At 40.3% G+C, this 17,230-nt stretch overlaps 2 protein-coding genes across 42 annotated transcripts in view; both read left to right on the top strand.

Moving 5' to 3' along the window:
• The window catches only part of LOC131108045 (ankyrin-3-like), a 202,216-nt gene that overhangs the window by 139,108 nt on the left and 45,878 nt on the right, over window positions 1-17,230 (top strand). For 38 of the 41 annotated variants that reach the window (XR_013625106.1, XM_078787294.1, XM_078787314.1 and 35 more), the window contains 2 exons: window positions 33-125; window positions 968-1,000. Coding sequence is in view for 40 of the 41 variants with exons in the window: in XM_078787294.1 (XP_078643420.1) it covers window positions 33-104 (72 nt within the window). In the remaining variant the exon portion in view is untranslated. Of the gene's footprint in view, window positions 1-32; window positions 126-967; window positions 1,001-1,161; window positions 1,205-17,230 lie in introns of those variants that run through there. The other 3 variants (XM_078787288.1, XM_078787289.1, XM_078787290.1) reach the window with 3 other exon arrangements.
• Window positions 4,180-14,307, top strand: LOC131108236 (coiled-coil domain-containing protein 6-like). Its single transcript, XM_058059117.2, has 9 exons — window positions 4,180-4,477; window positions 6,157-6,306; window positions 7,413-7,541; window positions 8,946-9,049; window positions 9,239-9,399; window positions 11,060-11,216; window positions 11,343-11,443; window positions 12,073-12,194; window positions 13,156-14,307. Exons 1-9 carry the CDS (start codon window positions 4,223-4,225, stop codon window positions 13,360-13,362), a joined length of 1,386 nt encoding a protein of 461 aa, XP_057915100.1. The 5' UTR covers window positions 4,180-4,222; the 3' UTR covers window positions 13,363-14,307.

Raw genomic sequence — 17,230 nt, forward strand, 5'->3', positions numbered from 1 at the left:
TTTTTAATTGTGCTTTTTCTTGCATATTTCAGAAGGAAGGCGGGTCGAGGAATAGCAGGCGAAAGGACGACAGGAGGCCCGGAGACAAGAAGCTTCACTCATAGGGACGCTTGTTCTCTTGCCAGGTACGACAAGGCTTTGGGGACAGTGTCCACCAAAGATGCGTATTTTCCTCATTCGGGTGTTAAAAAAAAAAAAATACAGCCTTGCGAAGGGAGCCATAACAAAGAGGCTGAAGAGCCACATGCGGCTTTGGAGCCGTAGGTTGCAGAACCCTGACCTAATGTATTGTTCATGATAATATTTATGTATTTTTTGTTATGTTTTGTAGTATTTCAGTAACAGGCGGGCAAGTGCAAGCAAAAACAAAATTAATTGTTAACCAAAACATACTCTAACCGGGGCGGATGTTAACCAAGGTACCACTGTATATGACTGTATTTTATTTAATATTTTTTTTGTAAAAAGTGGCTTGGCTGAATCAATGATTTTGCCCCCCCCCCCCGACGTATTTTGGAAAATGCTTAGTGGTGGTCATTCTCTGCCAGCATTTGTTCAAATAAGTTTGTGTGTCTTGTGTGTGTGTGTGTGTGTGTGTGTAGGCACAAAAGGCACAAGTGACAAAGCGCTGATGAGCAATATTTAACTCATCACTCCCCCTCTTTTTTTTTTTTTTTGTCCGCTAAATCCCTGACTCAGAGGCTGTGTCTCACTCGCAAAAAAGCCACTGGTATCCCACCAGGATCAATGTTAAGCCCCACTGCTGTTGGCCCGTATGCTGCATTCGTGTCCATCTGCACGACTTTGCGGAGGCCAGCAAAGGTTTCCATGGTAACGCACTGAGCTTCAGGCATCACAAAATAACCAAATGTCTGGCAGCTAGTTATGGCTTTATTTTAGGATGTGTAGTGAAGCCTGCGGTGTAGTTTTTTACAATTACAAATTATGCTTTTTATGTGTCCCGCAGCCACGGTGGGATCATATTCCATGTTCCTGGGAGGAGAAGGGGGGGGGTCCAGTTTGAGGACTTAGTATGGGATGACCAAGACTCCAGCCAGCCAAATGTCTGGCAGCTAGTTCAGGCTTTATTTTAGGATGTGTAGTGAAGCCCGCGGTGTCGCTTTTTACAATTACAAATTATGCTTTTTATGTGTCCCGCAGCCATGGTGGGATCATATTCCATGTTCCTGGGAGGAGGAGGAGGGTGGGGTTCCAGTTTGAGGACTCAGTACGGGATGGCCGAGACTCCAGCCAGCCAGCATCTGCTTCGACCAAAACGGGCTTCGCTTGAGAAGAGTCGACGCCCCTCTTCCAACGACAACAACATGACAGACTCACTCCCTGTCAATCAAAAAAAAAAAAAAAAAAAAGGGCCCGGGCGGTTGCCGTACCGAACACTTCCTGCTTTGGCGGCGCTACCAAAGACGGCACAAGAGCTCCATCCACACGGTGGCGACAGAGAGCACGAAGAAAACACAAAACACTTTCAACACTGGCCTTATAGTTTTTCTTGAACCCACTCTCCATTCTTTGGGGACATTTTTCTTCCTTTTTTAAACAAAAAAAAAACCTTTTTTCTGTATATAGAGGCAGAATGTGTACAATTCTTAATATACTACCGGTACCGGAGAGGTCTTTTCGAGTAAATTTCACTTTTAAAGATTTGTGTGGAACACAGCTTCTTGTAAAATAGAGCGGGTATAATGTTTGTACATGGGGGAAAAAAAAAAAAAATACAAAAAGATGCTTTGATTTTAACTTTCCACAAAATCAGTGTTCCCAAAAGCGGGATTAAACTTAATTCCCGCCGAGCCTTTCTGCAGAGTATTTTCCACGCATGCCCTCCACTTTATTTTAAGTACAATTTCTACCGGTTTGCAAACACGAGCCCTTTTAACTGTGGTCCTGTCACTGATTTATATTTTAAACAGCGATACCATTGAAGCATTTATCATGTTTTAGGGGTGGGCAGGGGGGGTACAAAATTAGCTTCCAGAGGATGTAATGTTTTATGTGTGTGTGTGTGTGTGTGTACATAAAAGTGGAGGGCAGTTTGAGAGGCAAATAATGTTGAATGTAAGTAAAAGTGTATTGTTTTGCGATAAGGTGTAAGAGTCTGTACACTGTTTCACTGTTTTAGACTGTAAGCATCTTCTAGCAGTGTGTCCATTTATTATGGCAAAGATAAGGGCATTTTTTTTGGGGGGGGGGGGTGATGTCTTATTAATTCACCACATTATGATTTGTAGCTCTCAATAGTATTACATAAAAAGTCAAAATAATTAGCGTGACTGATGCTGGGTGATAAGCAGGAGAGTCTTCAACGTGTTTTGGTTTTCATTCGTCTTCTGCGACGCCGATGTCAATGCTGTGGACATTCAGTTTCTTTTTCATTATCATCATCGTCATCATCATTGGGCAAGGGGGTGTAGATGATCCTTTGATAATGGTTCAACTATCAAGTTTGTGTTTCATAATGTGTTTTCACCCGAACTGATTTTTTTTTTTGGTGTACAATTATTTACTAACGAGTGAAGCCATTCAAATGTAATAATAAATAACGATTCTAGCACTTTGGTTATCTTTTAGAAGCTATAGCAGAGATGATGACACCGTTTCAAGAAAAAAAGGCAAAAAAGTTTTTAAAAAAAGGGACAAAAAATAAAAATTGCATTGATTTTGCTTGAAAAGAAGTTGTCTTTAGTGGTTTTTTATTTTTATTTTTATTTTTATTTTTATTTTTATTTTTATTTTTATTTTTATTTTTATTTTTATTTTTTTATTTTTATTTTTATTTTTATTTTTATTTTTATTTTTATTTTTATTTTTATTTTTATTTTTATTTTTATTTTTATTTTTATTTTTATTTTTATTTTTATTTTTATTTTTATTTTTATTTTTATTTTTATTTTGTGCTGGTGAAATAGGAACTTGCCGGTCAGTGTCCACCACTGAAAGAATAAAAAACTATCTCAATGGTATGGTCATAATTATGAGTCTAAATGAATTAGTCTAATTATTAGATAAGTGGTAATTATGTAATAAAAAGTTCCAATGAATAGGGGTAAACTTGGGCAGTTTGTATCTCATAACATTTTATCTCATAACTTTGACTTTTTATTTCATAATCATGACTTTACCATTAGGGATTTCTTTGTTTTTCAGTTTTAATTTTATTAAAAATCAAAATATTAAATAATTAACCACTTGAGTTAACTTATATTAGACCTTTACACAAAGTCTGGAGTGACCCCCCCAAGTCACCCCCCCACGTCTGGCCACGACTGTAGACCAAATAATGTATTATTAATGTAATGTAATTATTAATTAATGTAATTTATTAATTAACTTGGGGGTGTTATGCGTCCTATACCCAATACTTTGGGTTACTTTGGGTGGTTTATGAGATCCAGGCCGAATTCTTTTGGTCCAGGCCAAGGGTTGGGGGTTTTATGACCCAGAGCCTAGACCTGAAAGACTTAGGACGTATAGTTGGGGGTATTATGAGTCCTATATCCAATACTTTGGGTCTGAAAAGACCCAGAACAAACTTCTAGGGGTTCTATTATGAGACCCAGGCCTAATTATTTGGGTCTATGACCAGGTTAGATTTTTTAATGAGACCTAAACCGAGTAATGTGGGTCCTGTAAGACATACAAGATGTTTAGTTTGGGAGCTTATACGAGCCTCGCCTGAGGGTTTTGTGACTTGTGTAAGACCTAGACCAGTTTGTTTGGGTTTTTTTTTATAAAACCTAGACCTAATGAGTCCGAAATCAAGTATTTTTGGCTTGTTGTGAGGTTTAGACCTGTGGGTGTGGGAGTCAAATCAAATATTTTTTATGTTTTATTAGACTAAAGCCAAGTAACATGGGTCATAAAAGACCCAGGACATTTTATGCATTAAAAATACAGTCCAATCAATAAATTATGACTATTATTGTGACCATAGGACAGAATAATTTGTGGCTAAATAAATAAGACGTGTTTCAATTAGAGGGACTGAATAGGTTCCAAAGTAGATCAAAAGTTTTCGGTATCCTTAATGACGTTTTAAAGTTGGAGCAGTTTTATGAAGTCACCGTGCAATATTGGAGTCATCCATACGGGGGCGCTGTCTTCGATCGGCAAGCAAGGTGACGCGCGCTGGGCTGAGCTTCTTCCCTCCCTCTCCCCCCCTCCCTCCCCCTCCTCCTCGCCTCTGCCTCACTGTCGCACAGCCATGGCGGACAGCGCGAGCGAGAGCGACACCGACGGAGCGGGGAGCACCTCGGCCACCCCGATGTCGTCCTCCGCTTCGAATTCGGGCAAGCCGAGCATCGTTATCTCCCAGTTTCGCCTGGAGGAGCTCACCAACCGGCTGGCATCCTTGCAGCAGGAGAATAAAGTTCTGAAGATCGAGCTGGAGACGTTCAAACTCAAGTGCAAGGCGCTGCAGGAGGAGAACCGGGACCTCCGCAAAGCTAGCGTCACTATTGTGAGTAGCCATTTAGCTTAGCTTAGCGACGTGACAACACCGCACTTGATACTGTTTGTCATTTAGCTAGCATCGACTTAGAGTGTGATGTGCCATTAGGCCCCGTGTGGAGCTTAGCATTAGCATGTTGCTAACACATAACGTGTGTATGTGTGCTGGCGTGCTAACGTTTACGTTAGTGCTAGCTAGCTAAGCTAGCTAGTTGGCTTTGTTTTGTTTTGCGCTAACAGCTAATCTCTGCTAACATTAAGCTAACCCTGGCTACTAAACTCATGTTGACAGCCAACTTAAAGTCATGTACTAAGCTGGTTTTCGGAGCATCCGATTAAGACACAAACTAGCTGTGCTAGCTGAGTGCTAACTCGGCTTTGACATGCTTGCTTGCTTTGCTAGAAGTGTAACAGATCCCATAGTGAGATGACAAGTATGTAGGCCAAGCTAACACACACACACACAGACACACAGAAGCTCATGTGTTGGCTGGCTGGCAAGTTGAACCACCCCTGCTGCACCCAGTCCACTCTAGCAGGGTGAAGGTGAGGCTTAGCTGGGGTGTCCTCTTCTCTGCCTCCTTCTCCTCATTGCCAAGATGATTCATTTGTGTGCATCATCATGCTGAAATGTTACCTCCTGATTCCCTCCCTTGACATCTGACAAGCCATGGGGGGGGGGGGTCACTTTCCCCAATGTTGTGCCAGTGAAATGCAAGAGTGAATCATCAGCTTATTGTTGCAGCTACTGTGCTTCCCATCTGCATGTTCAAACTCAAAATGCTAATATTTGTTATGCTTATTTCTCCCATCTAGCAAAAAAAAAAGTATTTTAAATCAGCAATTATTACAGAACTCAGCCGCATGCGTTCTGACGAGGACCAGAGGACCAGTTTTAAAGTCGCTACATTGACTCCCCGTCCGCTTCGGGATCGATTTTTAAGATTCTCTTACTGGTTTTTAAATGTCTTAACAGCCTTGCACCTTGTTATTTATCTGATCTGCTTTTGCCAGATCAACCCCCGTGGACCCTGCGGTGCTCCGGCACTGGCCTTTTAATAATACCAAAACCCACGGTGAGGCAGCATTTAGCCACTATGGCCCCCCATCTGTGGGGGGGCCTGCCGGAGAACCTCAGGACTGTGGAGACTGTTGATATTTAAAAAAAAAAAAAAAAAAGATTAAAGATCAGATCATAATCAGGCTTTTAACTATTTTTTTTAGTTAGTTAAATAATTTTTTTAACTAATTAAAAAAAACTTTTTAAAAAGTTTTTATCTTTTTAGTCCTATTTTATGCTCTTAGTCTTTAGCTTTTAACTCCAGTAATTCCTCAGGGGGGGTCCTCCTCACTGGTGGCTGTGTCGGGTCCGTTGAGGGGGTGCCATCCTTGGGTCCCTTCGACCCGGACGGCTGGGGGTTCCTCCATTTGATGTGGGGGTCCGCCCGTCCCGTCGGAGTCGGGGGGCATGGGTGCACGGCCTGCGGTTCCTCCCAGTGTGGACGGCCCCACTGGTCTCCCTACTGTGTGTGTGTGTGTAGTATGGAGGGCGGGAGGGGAGGGGCTTTCTTAGTAATTGTTTTTCCTTTTAATTGTGTTAATTGTTTCTAATTCTGTAAAGCACTTTGTGATGCATGTCTTTGCAGGAAAAAGTGCTCTACAAATAAAGTTGATTTAATTTGATTTTAGCAAGCCAGAGCGGAGCAGGAGGAGGAATTCATCAGCAACACCCTGTTCAAGAAAATCCAAGCCCTCCAGAAGGAGAAGGAGACCCTGGCTGTCAACTATGAGAAGGAGGAGGAGTTCCTCACCAACGAGCTGTCCAGGAAACTCATGCAAGTGAGTGGAATCGGGAGAAAAGTCATTACAAGGCTAGTTAAATGTTTTATATATCTTAACTGTGCCCCTTAAAGGTGCGCAGTGTTTGGAGTTTGATCGTTTTTTTTTTTTTTCACTCAAGTTGCATCGGGATTAAACCGCCATTGTCACGAGTGGGCAACTCATGTCCGCACTTTTTTTGTGTTTTATGTTGGCACTTTCACACAGCCATCACTGAAATTGATGCCTTTGTTGTGGCTCTAATACTACGCCAGAAGATGAAAAATGACAGCATAAACACTGCGACCATCGGTGGGTGATGATAACCACAGAACTTACTAAGACATAGCTCTTTTTTTTCCACTCAAGTTGCATCGGGATTAAACTGCCGTTGTCACGAGTGGGCAAATTATGTCCGTACTTTTCACTTTTTTGGTGTTTTGTGTTTAGTTTGTGTACAGAATTTATTAAGACATAGCTTTCTGTCATGGCTGCTCAGTACAATATGGCTAAAGCGAGCATCACTAGTAGTAATTTTACCCTGAGTGTAAAGAGACTCGCCTCCCAGACGAACGCAGCAAGTTTGTATGATGGCCAAGGTTTGACCCTGGAACGGATGAACTCACTCTAACATGATCAACCTATTGCAAAGCACACAGAAGCCGTGGGGATTGTCATCAGCTGTATTTTGAACCTTCCCGGAGGCTTCAAAGGCTCACCATGATGTCACGCTGCCCCTTTTTCCGTCTGTTGGCCGTTTTTTGGTACCATTCTGCCGTTTGTTCTCGCAGGTTTAATGTCTGCTTTAGTCATCCAACTACAATGGAAACAGTCAGTCGCGCGCTTTCCCTCGCGATGAGTAAGCGTCGATGATATAATCTGTCGCAAAAGACGTGTTGTTGACCCTCACCTCGTGTTAGCGCGTCTTATCTGCCCAACGCGGTTACCATGGCTGCCACCTCATTCATTCCCATCTTGTTTTTGAAGCAAACATGGATGTCTTTTTTTTTTTTTTTATTTCCACTGTTGTCTTCAAATAGTTGACGAGTGACTCACGGCTCGTCTTCCCTTTTTGTGCGCTTCTTCTCCTCGCTCACCGCGCTCGTTTCTTCTCTACGCCATCCCAGCTCCAGCACGAGAAGGCTGAGCTGGAGCAGCACCTGGAGCAGGAGCAGGAGTTCCAGGTCAACAAGCTCATGAAGAAGATCAAGAAGATGGAGAACGAGACCATCTCCAAGCAGCTGACATTGGAGCAGGTACGTACACAAAAGTTTAGATCACGACGATGCCCGCGTTCCAACGTGCAAGCAAGGGAGGTTTATCCTGGCTGGGTGACGTCTGCAAGGATGGGATTGTTCCTGTAAATGTTGATTACTCGTGGCGCTTGTGTAATGCACTGCATACTTCTCAAAATGAAGCTGGTTCTTACCAGAAAAGGACGTCACCACAATTATTAACCCATTGCATCCCATCAGTTAGACTCATTCCAGAAAGATACAGGTTGTGTTCATTGGCCAAATTGTGGATAAAACTGGATAAGCAGCATAGAAAATGAGATTAATTAAAGAAGTTTAAATACTAGACTATTTGATTTGTGGTCTTTAAAATTAATTAGTGGTGGGCCGGTAATTAATTATTTTATTATATTATTTATTATTCAAGTAATAATAAAAATCCCTGTTTTATTTAGCTTCATCAATTTAAATATTTAATCTACCTTAAAAAAAACTCTAGCAATGTTTTTCCCCAGTGTTTCATTTAAAAAATAATAGTTTTTATAACTATTTTATTAACAATATTTTTGTACTTTTTTTAAAAAGTTTTAGTTGTTTTTAGGATTGTTAAAAAAAAATTATACAAATTTTACAAATATAATTACATTTTACGTGGCACAACATTGTTTTAACTACTAAGTTTAAATACTAGACTATTCGATTTGTGGTCTTCAAGATTAATTAGTAGTGGGCCAGTAATTAATTATTTTATTATATTATTTATTATTCAGGTAATGATAAAAATCCCTGTTTTATTTAGCTTTAGTATCAATTTAAATATTTAATCTAGCTTAAAAAAACTCTAGCAATGTTTTTCCACAGTGTTTCATTTAAAAAATAATAATTTTTAGAACTATTTTATTAACAATATTTTTGTACTTTTTTTAAAAACAGTTTTAGGGGTTTTTAGGATTGTTTATTATTATATATTTTTTCATATTTTATTATATTTTTTACAAATATAATTAAATTTTATGTGGCACAACATTGTTTTAACTACTAAATCCAGATGTACTGTTTGCTTCTAATTTGTTTATTAATAATGAAATTATTAATGTACTCCAGACAAAATTCTAAATGGACTGCTACGAGTTGTGTTCATTTGACCCACGGCAACCTTTTGTTACGTCAACACGGAATGTGTATTCTATGAGGATGTTCCTGAAAAGTACAATTCCAGTGAGAATGCACACTTGATTGAACTTGAACAAGGTCATAAACACGTGAAAGTATAAAAACAAGGTGAGAAATGCGTCCGCTTGGCTATTTTGGTGTCTTTCCGCAACCTCAGGCAAGCACACTATCTGGACCAGGACCTTGAAATGGACATGCTGTACACTTTTCAGTTTGCTGAATGTTTTTTTTTTTCTCTCATTAATCCTCCAGTTGAGGCGGGAGAAGATCGACCTTGAGAACACTTTAGAGCAGGAACAAGAAGCCCTCGTCAACAGACTTTGGAAGCGGATGGACAAGCTGGAGGCAGAGAAAAGGTGCCTTTTGTGCCTGATTGATAACATTTGAATAGATTTCATTTTTATCTCAGACCTGCCAACATGTAAGCATTTTTCCACTCTGGAGTACTCATAAAATGACTTTGAGGTTGGCAGGTCTGTTATCATATTTTCTATTTATGATGATGAGCATTGTATTTTTTTTTTTTTTACAAAAACCCCCAACAGGATCTTACAGGAGAAGTTGGACCAGCCCGTGTCAGCCCCTCCATCCCCAAGAGACGTTTCCATGGAGATAGACTCCCCCGAGAACATGATGCGGCATATCCGCTTCCTGAAAAACGAGGTGGAGAGGCTTAAGAAAAGCCTGCGCACCACCGAGTTGCAACGTAAGTGGCCTTACTGGCCTACATCCGGTTCCATCTACATGAACTGGACATGCTGGTCTTTGTTTTTACCCCAGCAGTTCCCATCAGGGGCCATAGAGTGAAGCATGAAAGGATACAAGGACCACCCTGATAGTTCGTAATGCTAAGAAGTTCATATTCTTCAAGAGAAAACTGCATCTCTCCTTTATGATACGGGTCCCATTTTTGCAGTATTATTTCAATGTTTCAAATATTTTAATTTTCTTCTTAAAGTATCTTGGCCAGTTTTCATTTTGTATTGTTGTGACTTCATTCCCATGATGATATAGTCTAATTTTTCCCAAAATTATAGCATAGTCGTTTGTTTTTCTCATAATATTTTACTTTACTTTAAAAATAAAATAAAACATTTTTCATATTGTTTTGACATATTGTTAGATTACAAATTTTTCTCAATATTTTGGCTTTATTCTTGTAAAATTACTGCTAATTTCCCCCCTTTTTAAAACATTTTCTTGTTACATTGTTTAAAGTGTAAAGTGCCGTGGGTTGGGGGTGCATGTTGGTTGAGTGGTTAGCTAGGAGACCCGGGTTCGATCCCACCCTCGGTGCCATCTCTGTGTGGAGTTTGCATGTTCTCCCCGTGCATGCGTGGGTTTTCTCCGGGTACTCCGGTTTCCTCCCACATTCCAAAAACATGCTAGGTTAATTAGCGACTCCAAATTGTCCATAGGTATGAATGTGAGTGTGAATGGTTGTTTGTCTATATGTGCCCTGTGATTGGCTGGCTGGCTGGGGCTCCAGCACCCCCCGCGACCCTCGTGAGGATAAGCGGTAGAAAATGAATGAATGAATATTAGTATTCCAGTCAAATTACGACATATTGTTTGACTACTGATTTTTCTCAATATTTTGGCTTTATTCTTGTAAAATTACTGCTGATTTCCCCCTTTTTAAAACACTTTCTTGTTAAATTGTTTAAAATGTAAAGAGCCGTGGGCCAATTAAAAAAAAAAAGCCACTCAAGCAGTACAGCGCTCTTGTCCTATCAAATCTTTGGGTGGCTTTTTTTTTTGCAGTAAGTTCTTAACAACAACAAAGAAATCATGTCATATAGTTGATATTTGAAGCATTTGGTATGGAGTTGGTTCTTAAAAGAATCAAATGAATCATGTCATATAAAGTTTCTTTTTGTTGCAGTAGCTTCTTAAAAACTGCAAAGGACTCATTACCTAATCCCAAACCCGCTCTCGCCCACGCTGATATGGAGGATCTTTGACTAGACAGGGTGCTCCTGTTTACGTTTCTTATGACTTTATGGCTTTATTTATGACTATCAGTCAGTTGGTGAAGTAAAAATGTGACGGAATGGCCTCGCCTTGCATTGACGACACATACAAAATAGGACTACTAAATAAGAAACAAGTCTGACCCATCCAGTCCCAAACTTTGTGAAAATGTGTCCCCTATTAAATAATTTAGTTGAATAGCCCTGATGTGCACAGTAGTGACCTGCTTCATTGTCGCCACCAGGGGGCGAAAAAGCGCAAACATTGTAAAGAAGTACACACACTGTATATTGCTTGCTTTATTTATTATCCATAAACAAGCACTGCCCCACTTTATTCTTTAAACGGGTAGAATATTATTTAACAAAAAATGCCTGTGTGTCCTTCTTCAGACACGGAGAAGCGTGCCCAGTACATCGAGGAAGAGCGACACATGCGGGAGGAGAACATCAGGTTACAGAGAAAGCTCCAGCGAGAGATGGAGCGCCGGGAGGCTCTGTGCAGACAGCTTTCAGAGAGCGAGTCCAGCCTGGAGATGGACGACGAGCGGTACGGGGACGATTCTTGTGATGGCGCTGACCCAAAGTTGTTACATGTGCACGCCATAAAATACGATTCCTGTCTGCCCTACATCGCTTTGCCAGTTTCTCGTTTCATTTGGTCTCCGTTTCTCAGGTACTTCAATGAGATGTCGGCACAGGGTTTGAGAGCAAGGACGGTTTCCAGCCCCATCCCTTACACTCCCTCCCCGAGCTCCAGCCGCCCAATTTCACCTGGTAGGTACAAATTTCTACACCGTTAATAAAGACATCACGTCTTGAACTAATTAACATTGTCATTCGCCAAAAGGTCAATGTACAGTCGCCATGCACGCACACGAAGTGTCATAATAAAGTGCGATACGAAACCTGGCAGCAGACCTCTGCATCTGGCCAAATCAAAACCATAAATGCAACTTACATAACTTGTAACTTTTATGGTAGGTTGATTCTGTCAAAGTTGTGTTGACCTGCCATTTGAGGGTTGAGTTAATTGGACCGAAAGATGCAGTATCAGTATTTTATGTTTGGACAATCAAGAGTTGGAGTCGGATGCGTCAGGGCTTTTTCCAGAACCGTAACTAGCCCATATCAACCCGACCTTTGTTTTAAAAACAAGCAAATAAAGAGTCATTTTTCATCCACCAATCACAATGCTGGAGATATCAATATAACACAAGTCATAGGTTAAGACAAGGGTGTCCAAACTTTTTCCCAGATACTGAAAAATGGAATACTTTTTCTAAAAATGCTCAAAACCAATCCAAAGAGCTAAAAATATGCCCCCCAGGCCGCACTCCGGACACCCCCCCTGGGTTTAAACACCATCTTGAGTCAAACCGATGACTAACTTCCTGTTATGGCAGGCCTCTCATATGGCGGCCACACAGTTGGCTTCACCCCACCGGCCACTCTGTCCAGAGCCGCCATCTCCCACTACAACACCCCCGCCCTGCACGTCCACGGAAGCTCCTCCCACGCCGTAGCGGTGAGTCACTGACGCCCGCATCTGGAAAGTTGCGCAAATTGAATTTTAGGAACTTTTGTTAACTCTGTGCCACAACTTGATTTTTAATGTAGCACACAGAGGGATGTGTGATGATATCTGATATCAGACACATCGAGATCCAATAGACCTGGATCCACATTTCACCTTTACAAATATAATAAGGCAAAGTTTTTTTGTGCTTGTACTGGTTTATTTATAGTTAGTTTTTTTGTTGTTGTTGTCATTTACCCTTATTTAGCTACATGAGAGGGGCAACATTTTGGGGGGAAAAAGTATTTTTTAAAGTATTTTTTTAAAATAGTATTTCCACATTTCGGTATGTGGAATTAAACTATGGAATGGATTGAGTAAGGAAATCAATTCAAGAAACAATACAAGCAGTTGATGTTTGCTAAATACAAGGAGTCTTGAACCTGTCATGATGTATTATATATATTGTGTATATATATATATTATATATTGACAGTTACTATGGTACCCATTATGTCATTGTATGGTCATATCACCTTGTACTTTGGTACGTGACAAAAAAATAATTAAATACATAAAAAAAACCTTAAATTATTTTAGGAAAGCAGGAAGTGAACAAATGTAACAGTTACTGATTGTAAAAGTACCAGATGGAGGGGTAGGATTTAATAAGCTTTGCTTCTTCCTACTCCTTTTTGGACATGTGGAACTGTGAACTGATTATGTGATGCATTCAATTGTAATCTGATGCATGTTCAAATGAAATTAAACCATTACTATAGTGTATATGTATATATTTAAAAATATTTAAAAAAAGTAATACATTTTTAAAAATAAATTGTGTAAATATATACTTCATTGAAATATTTGTACAAATTTAAAAATACATTAAATATGACATTTGACATTATTACATAGAAGTTGTAGTACAGTACACTTATTCACGGTTGTTGTTTCTGTCTCTAACCAGAGGCCCTCCCCAAGGAGAAGCACCAGCCCTGACAAATTCAAACGTCCGACCCCCCCACCTTCCCCCAACACGCACTCAGGGGCCCTGCAGCCTCAGCCTCCACCGCCCCCTCCGGCCCAGCCCATGGTCCAGTCCATGTCCTCCCCGGCAGCCATGTCGCAGCACGCCTCTTCCGCCGCCGCACAGCCTCCTACTTCCCAGCCTTAACGCCGCACACATTACGCACCTACACACACACACACACCCCTCCCACCCACCTGTTTCGGTGCACGAGGGCACCCACTGGAAGCCACGACGCAAAAAAACGCAGCAGCTTCCGTCATTTACAGCTCTGGAAGAAGCGCTCAGAAGCAGTTTAAAGTTTTTTTTTTTTAAAGAGAGAAAGGCGGCAGGAAACGTGTGTGATGCCGCACGTGCTGGCTAATTGCTCTTAAACGGAAATAATTGCAGGATTCGTAGGCCAATTATCTGTTCCTCCCTCCTGTCTTGTACATGTTTTTCCTTGCTTTGGGACTGTAGCTGGTCGGAAAAATTGTGGCGCTTGTCGGATAGCACAAAAAGCATATAGAGCTTTCACGCCCGCATTATTATTTTTTTTTTGTCTTGGCGATAAATGGATGTTCGGGGCAGCTGATATGGATGTACGGCTACGGAAGCGAGCGGAGTGTTTTTATGCCTATAACGTGACACTCGATTGCAGTAACGTCGCCGCCCCTCACGTAAACATTTCGGCGTCATCATTCAGTCACGTTTAAGCACGGGCGATGTCGTAGAAGACCAGCCAGGTGTCTTCGTCATGGTGTGTCGTTCGCACAGATGTCACATCACAGGTGTTTGTGTTTTTTGTTCAAGGTTCTGCGGATGAAAAGGAGGCACACACACACAGGGGGCCGGGGTGGGGGGGCGCGCACATTGGTACATAAACCACAGATAAATGTCGCCTTTAAGGTGTTTACCAATGTAGTCTGAGGTGTTAGTCATGTACTCTTCTCTCTGGTGTATTTCTCAACGCTTCATCATCATCAGATAACGGCAAAAAAAAAAAAAACATTATGCTCCTTACACTAAATATACATACTGCTTCGACATTCTAAATGAATGGTACTGTCAAACTTCAATTTCTATGTATGATTAAAAAGCTCTTGAGATGAAGACGCATCCACGTTTTCTCTTGACGCATTCATGCAGCTTGACATGATGGAATTTGGTTCGTAGATCTTTGTGCCTTTTAAATAAATCCATGACACCGAAAACTGAAACTTCTATCTGGTCGGCTACGACATGTTGAGATTCTTGTGTTGCACCGAAGTCTGTTTAGCTACTGTGTGTATTCAGTGATCAGTGTTTCGGAGGTTCGGGTTACTTTTCAACACATGATTTGTTTTTTCAATCGGAGGGTTCATCAGATTTGTTGTGAAAATGGAGGTTCAAACAAGGTTTCCCGGAAAAAAGCATACCAAAACCATCATGGGGGGGACGTCGGCAAATCTTTTGGTTTTTTTTCCATTAAGGAAAATAGACATCGTAACCATAGAGCTGGCAATGGAACATTCATGAAGCATTCATTTACCAGATGACATAAAAGTGCTTATTAGCCTTAGCAATACCTATGAAACCACTTGGTACTGCTCTGCAAACAGTACTTTTATTTTGATATAACTTGTTCAACTTCTGTTAACATGCTTTTTTTTTTATTTTAATACAACAAATTGATAGACAGCACTAGGTGAGTGTCACTCTGAAAGCAGTACTTTTACTTTATTTAACTTTTGTCAGGCCGCTGTGAACTTCTTACACTTAAAATGTTACTTAAAATATTTTTTTAATGCCCGTTATATACAATAATGCATAAAACCACAAAATACAGTATTTCAATGTTCAGTAGTTCAGTGTTGGACTTCTCTTTACACATGATGGCAGTACTTTTGATTTATTTTAGTTTTATTGCACATGTTAGCTTTGTGTTTGAAGTTACATTCAACATGAATAGTCATCTATTTACCCAAAAATGAATGAATGAGCCATCTATTTGTTTTGATACAAATGATTTTTTTTTTTGTTTGCACTTGTATGGCTGTTTAAGAAACTTAAAATGTTACCTAAAGCAATTTTTTTACTTCATTTTTGTTTTGCTACACAGCAACTTTTGTTTTGTTTGTTTTTTTAGATTTGTTTTTATTTTACAATCTTAAGTTATGCATTTTTTGGACTCCTAATCAACAGTGGGTGACAGCATCGCTCTACAAACCAAGTGCTTTTACTTTATTTTACTTTAGTTTAACTGCTCTCAAGTCTTATAAGAACAGTAAAGACTTTGGTTCCACTTTGTTTGAGGTCGCTCGGTTCTGTAAGAGTTTCCTTTCCAGGAAAGACGGCTGTGTTCTCGAGGTCAGGCCCTCGTATTGTCTTACCGTGATGTGGTAACCTTCTTCCGGGGGGCGGGGTCAGAGCAACAGGAGCCCTCCGTAGGCAGGGATGACGTCTCCTCTAGGTGACCTTTGCCGTTGGTAACGTACATCTCCCTCCCTGTTGAGAGAGTCGCTGTTTCATCCTTGACTGCTTTTGTGTTCTCTTCCAGGAACCTGAACCAATCCAAGCAGCTGAAGACTGCAGGGGGGGGGGGGGGTCTGCCGGCGTTGACGTCCCTCAAAGGAGAACAAACAGCAGGCTGCAGCTTCTCCTGTGTCACCGAGGTGCTGCACGAGATGCTGAAGCTGGAGTAATAACAGCAGGCATAGTTTACATGCGTTCTCCGCTGGTTAATGTGTGAATCTTTTTGTATTTGGCATGCAGTTACGTAATACTTTACAATACTTAGCCATGTGATTGGACGAGCGTAGTCAGGGAATGAAAGAGCAAAAGTGAGCATAGCAATAATGATGAGGCGGTAACAAAGTTTTTCTAATAACCAGAAAACTGTTATTTAAACACCTAACATTCTTTACTTTAACGTTTTTTCCCCTTTTCTTGTTCTCCCCCAACTCTCTCACTAGCCTCACTTTGGGTCTTAAGAGGTAATCCCCCTCTGCCAGGAGATATTTGTACTGTGCTCATTACCCTGACAAGTGTTCCCTAGACCAGTTCCAACCAGATATAGTGCATAGGCAACCTGGGACTGGGGGAGGGGTCTCTATGCACACATCAATGCTGCTGCTGCTGCTGCTGCTGCTTTGGTTCCATTTAGGCTATGTCAACAAGGGTAACTGTGTTGCAAAAATGTCAGGTGCATCCTCGTTGACATTTGCACTTAACCTCGAGATTGGATGCAATCGAAAAATAATACGAACTTTGATGGAAAAAAATCGAATGTTTATAGGTCACAAGCAGCTGTCATTATTGTTGTTAGAAGCCCCCCCTTTTTAAAAATATATTTATATATTACATATAATATATATAATTATATAATCATAATTGTATTATTAATTAGTCTATTATTACTATCATTATTCTTCTGATTATTACTATTTGTTTATTTATTACTACTGATTATTACTATTACTAGTAGATTTTAAATTAATGACAGGTATTGTGAATATTTATTTTAATTCCTTGCTCTATTATATAAAAATTTGAGATTTTTTTTGTTTAAATTTTTTTTTTTAAAAATCAATAAAAAATATCAAATTATTTAGGAGGGCTTAAGAACATTTATGGCCCCTAAAATAGGCCTAGTGACGCCACTGGTGATAGTCGTGGAAATAATGTAGGGTTATGACAGGGAACATGACCTGATTTTGGGCTTTGAGCTTAGTAATGTACGTATACCATATTGTTCAAACTCAACAGGGTTCTTGCCTTGATGGACAAAATCATTTCATTTATCGGGATCTGATGAAAGTTGCAGACCATAACCATGCAGTTCATTTGAATTTCGCTACTTCAAACGTCTGTGTTGAGTTTCAAAATCAATAGGGTTATTGGCAACGATGGCAACAATTAAAAATTGCTTAGTGAGTGTGAATGAATGGTTATCTGGGTAATATCTAGTTGCTGGCTTGCTCCCTTGGAAAAACTTCACTTATTTTTACACTTTGCTAAACTTAAGCGCACCCATTGTGTAAAGTAGCATCATTCT

This window comes from Doryrhamphus excisus, linkage group LG20, assembly GCF_037039965.1.
Source record: "Doryrhamphus excisus strain RoL-2023G ecotype Guam linkage group LG20, RoL_Dexc_Guam_v1.1, whole genome shotgun sequence".
In the NCBI taxonomy this organism is placed as follows: domain Eukaryota; kingdom Metazoa; phylum Chordata; class Actinopteri; order Syngnathiformes; family Syngnathidae; genus Doryrhamphus; species Doryrhamphus excisus.

Coding starts and splice junctions, on each gene's coding strand:
- LOC131108236 (XM_058059117.2), top strand. CDS start 4,223: ATGGCGGACAGCGCGAGCGAGAGCGACACCGACGGAGCGGGGAGCACC. Junction 9,050..9,238: donor AAGCTGGAGGCAGAGAAAAG/GTGCCTTTTGTG, acceptor AACCCCCAACAG/GATCTTACAGGAGAAGTTGG. Junction 11,217..11,342: donor CTGGAGATGGACGACGAGCG/GTACGGGGACGA, acceptor TCCGTTTCTCAG/GTACTTCAATGAGATGTCGG.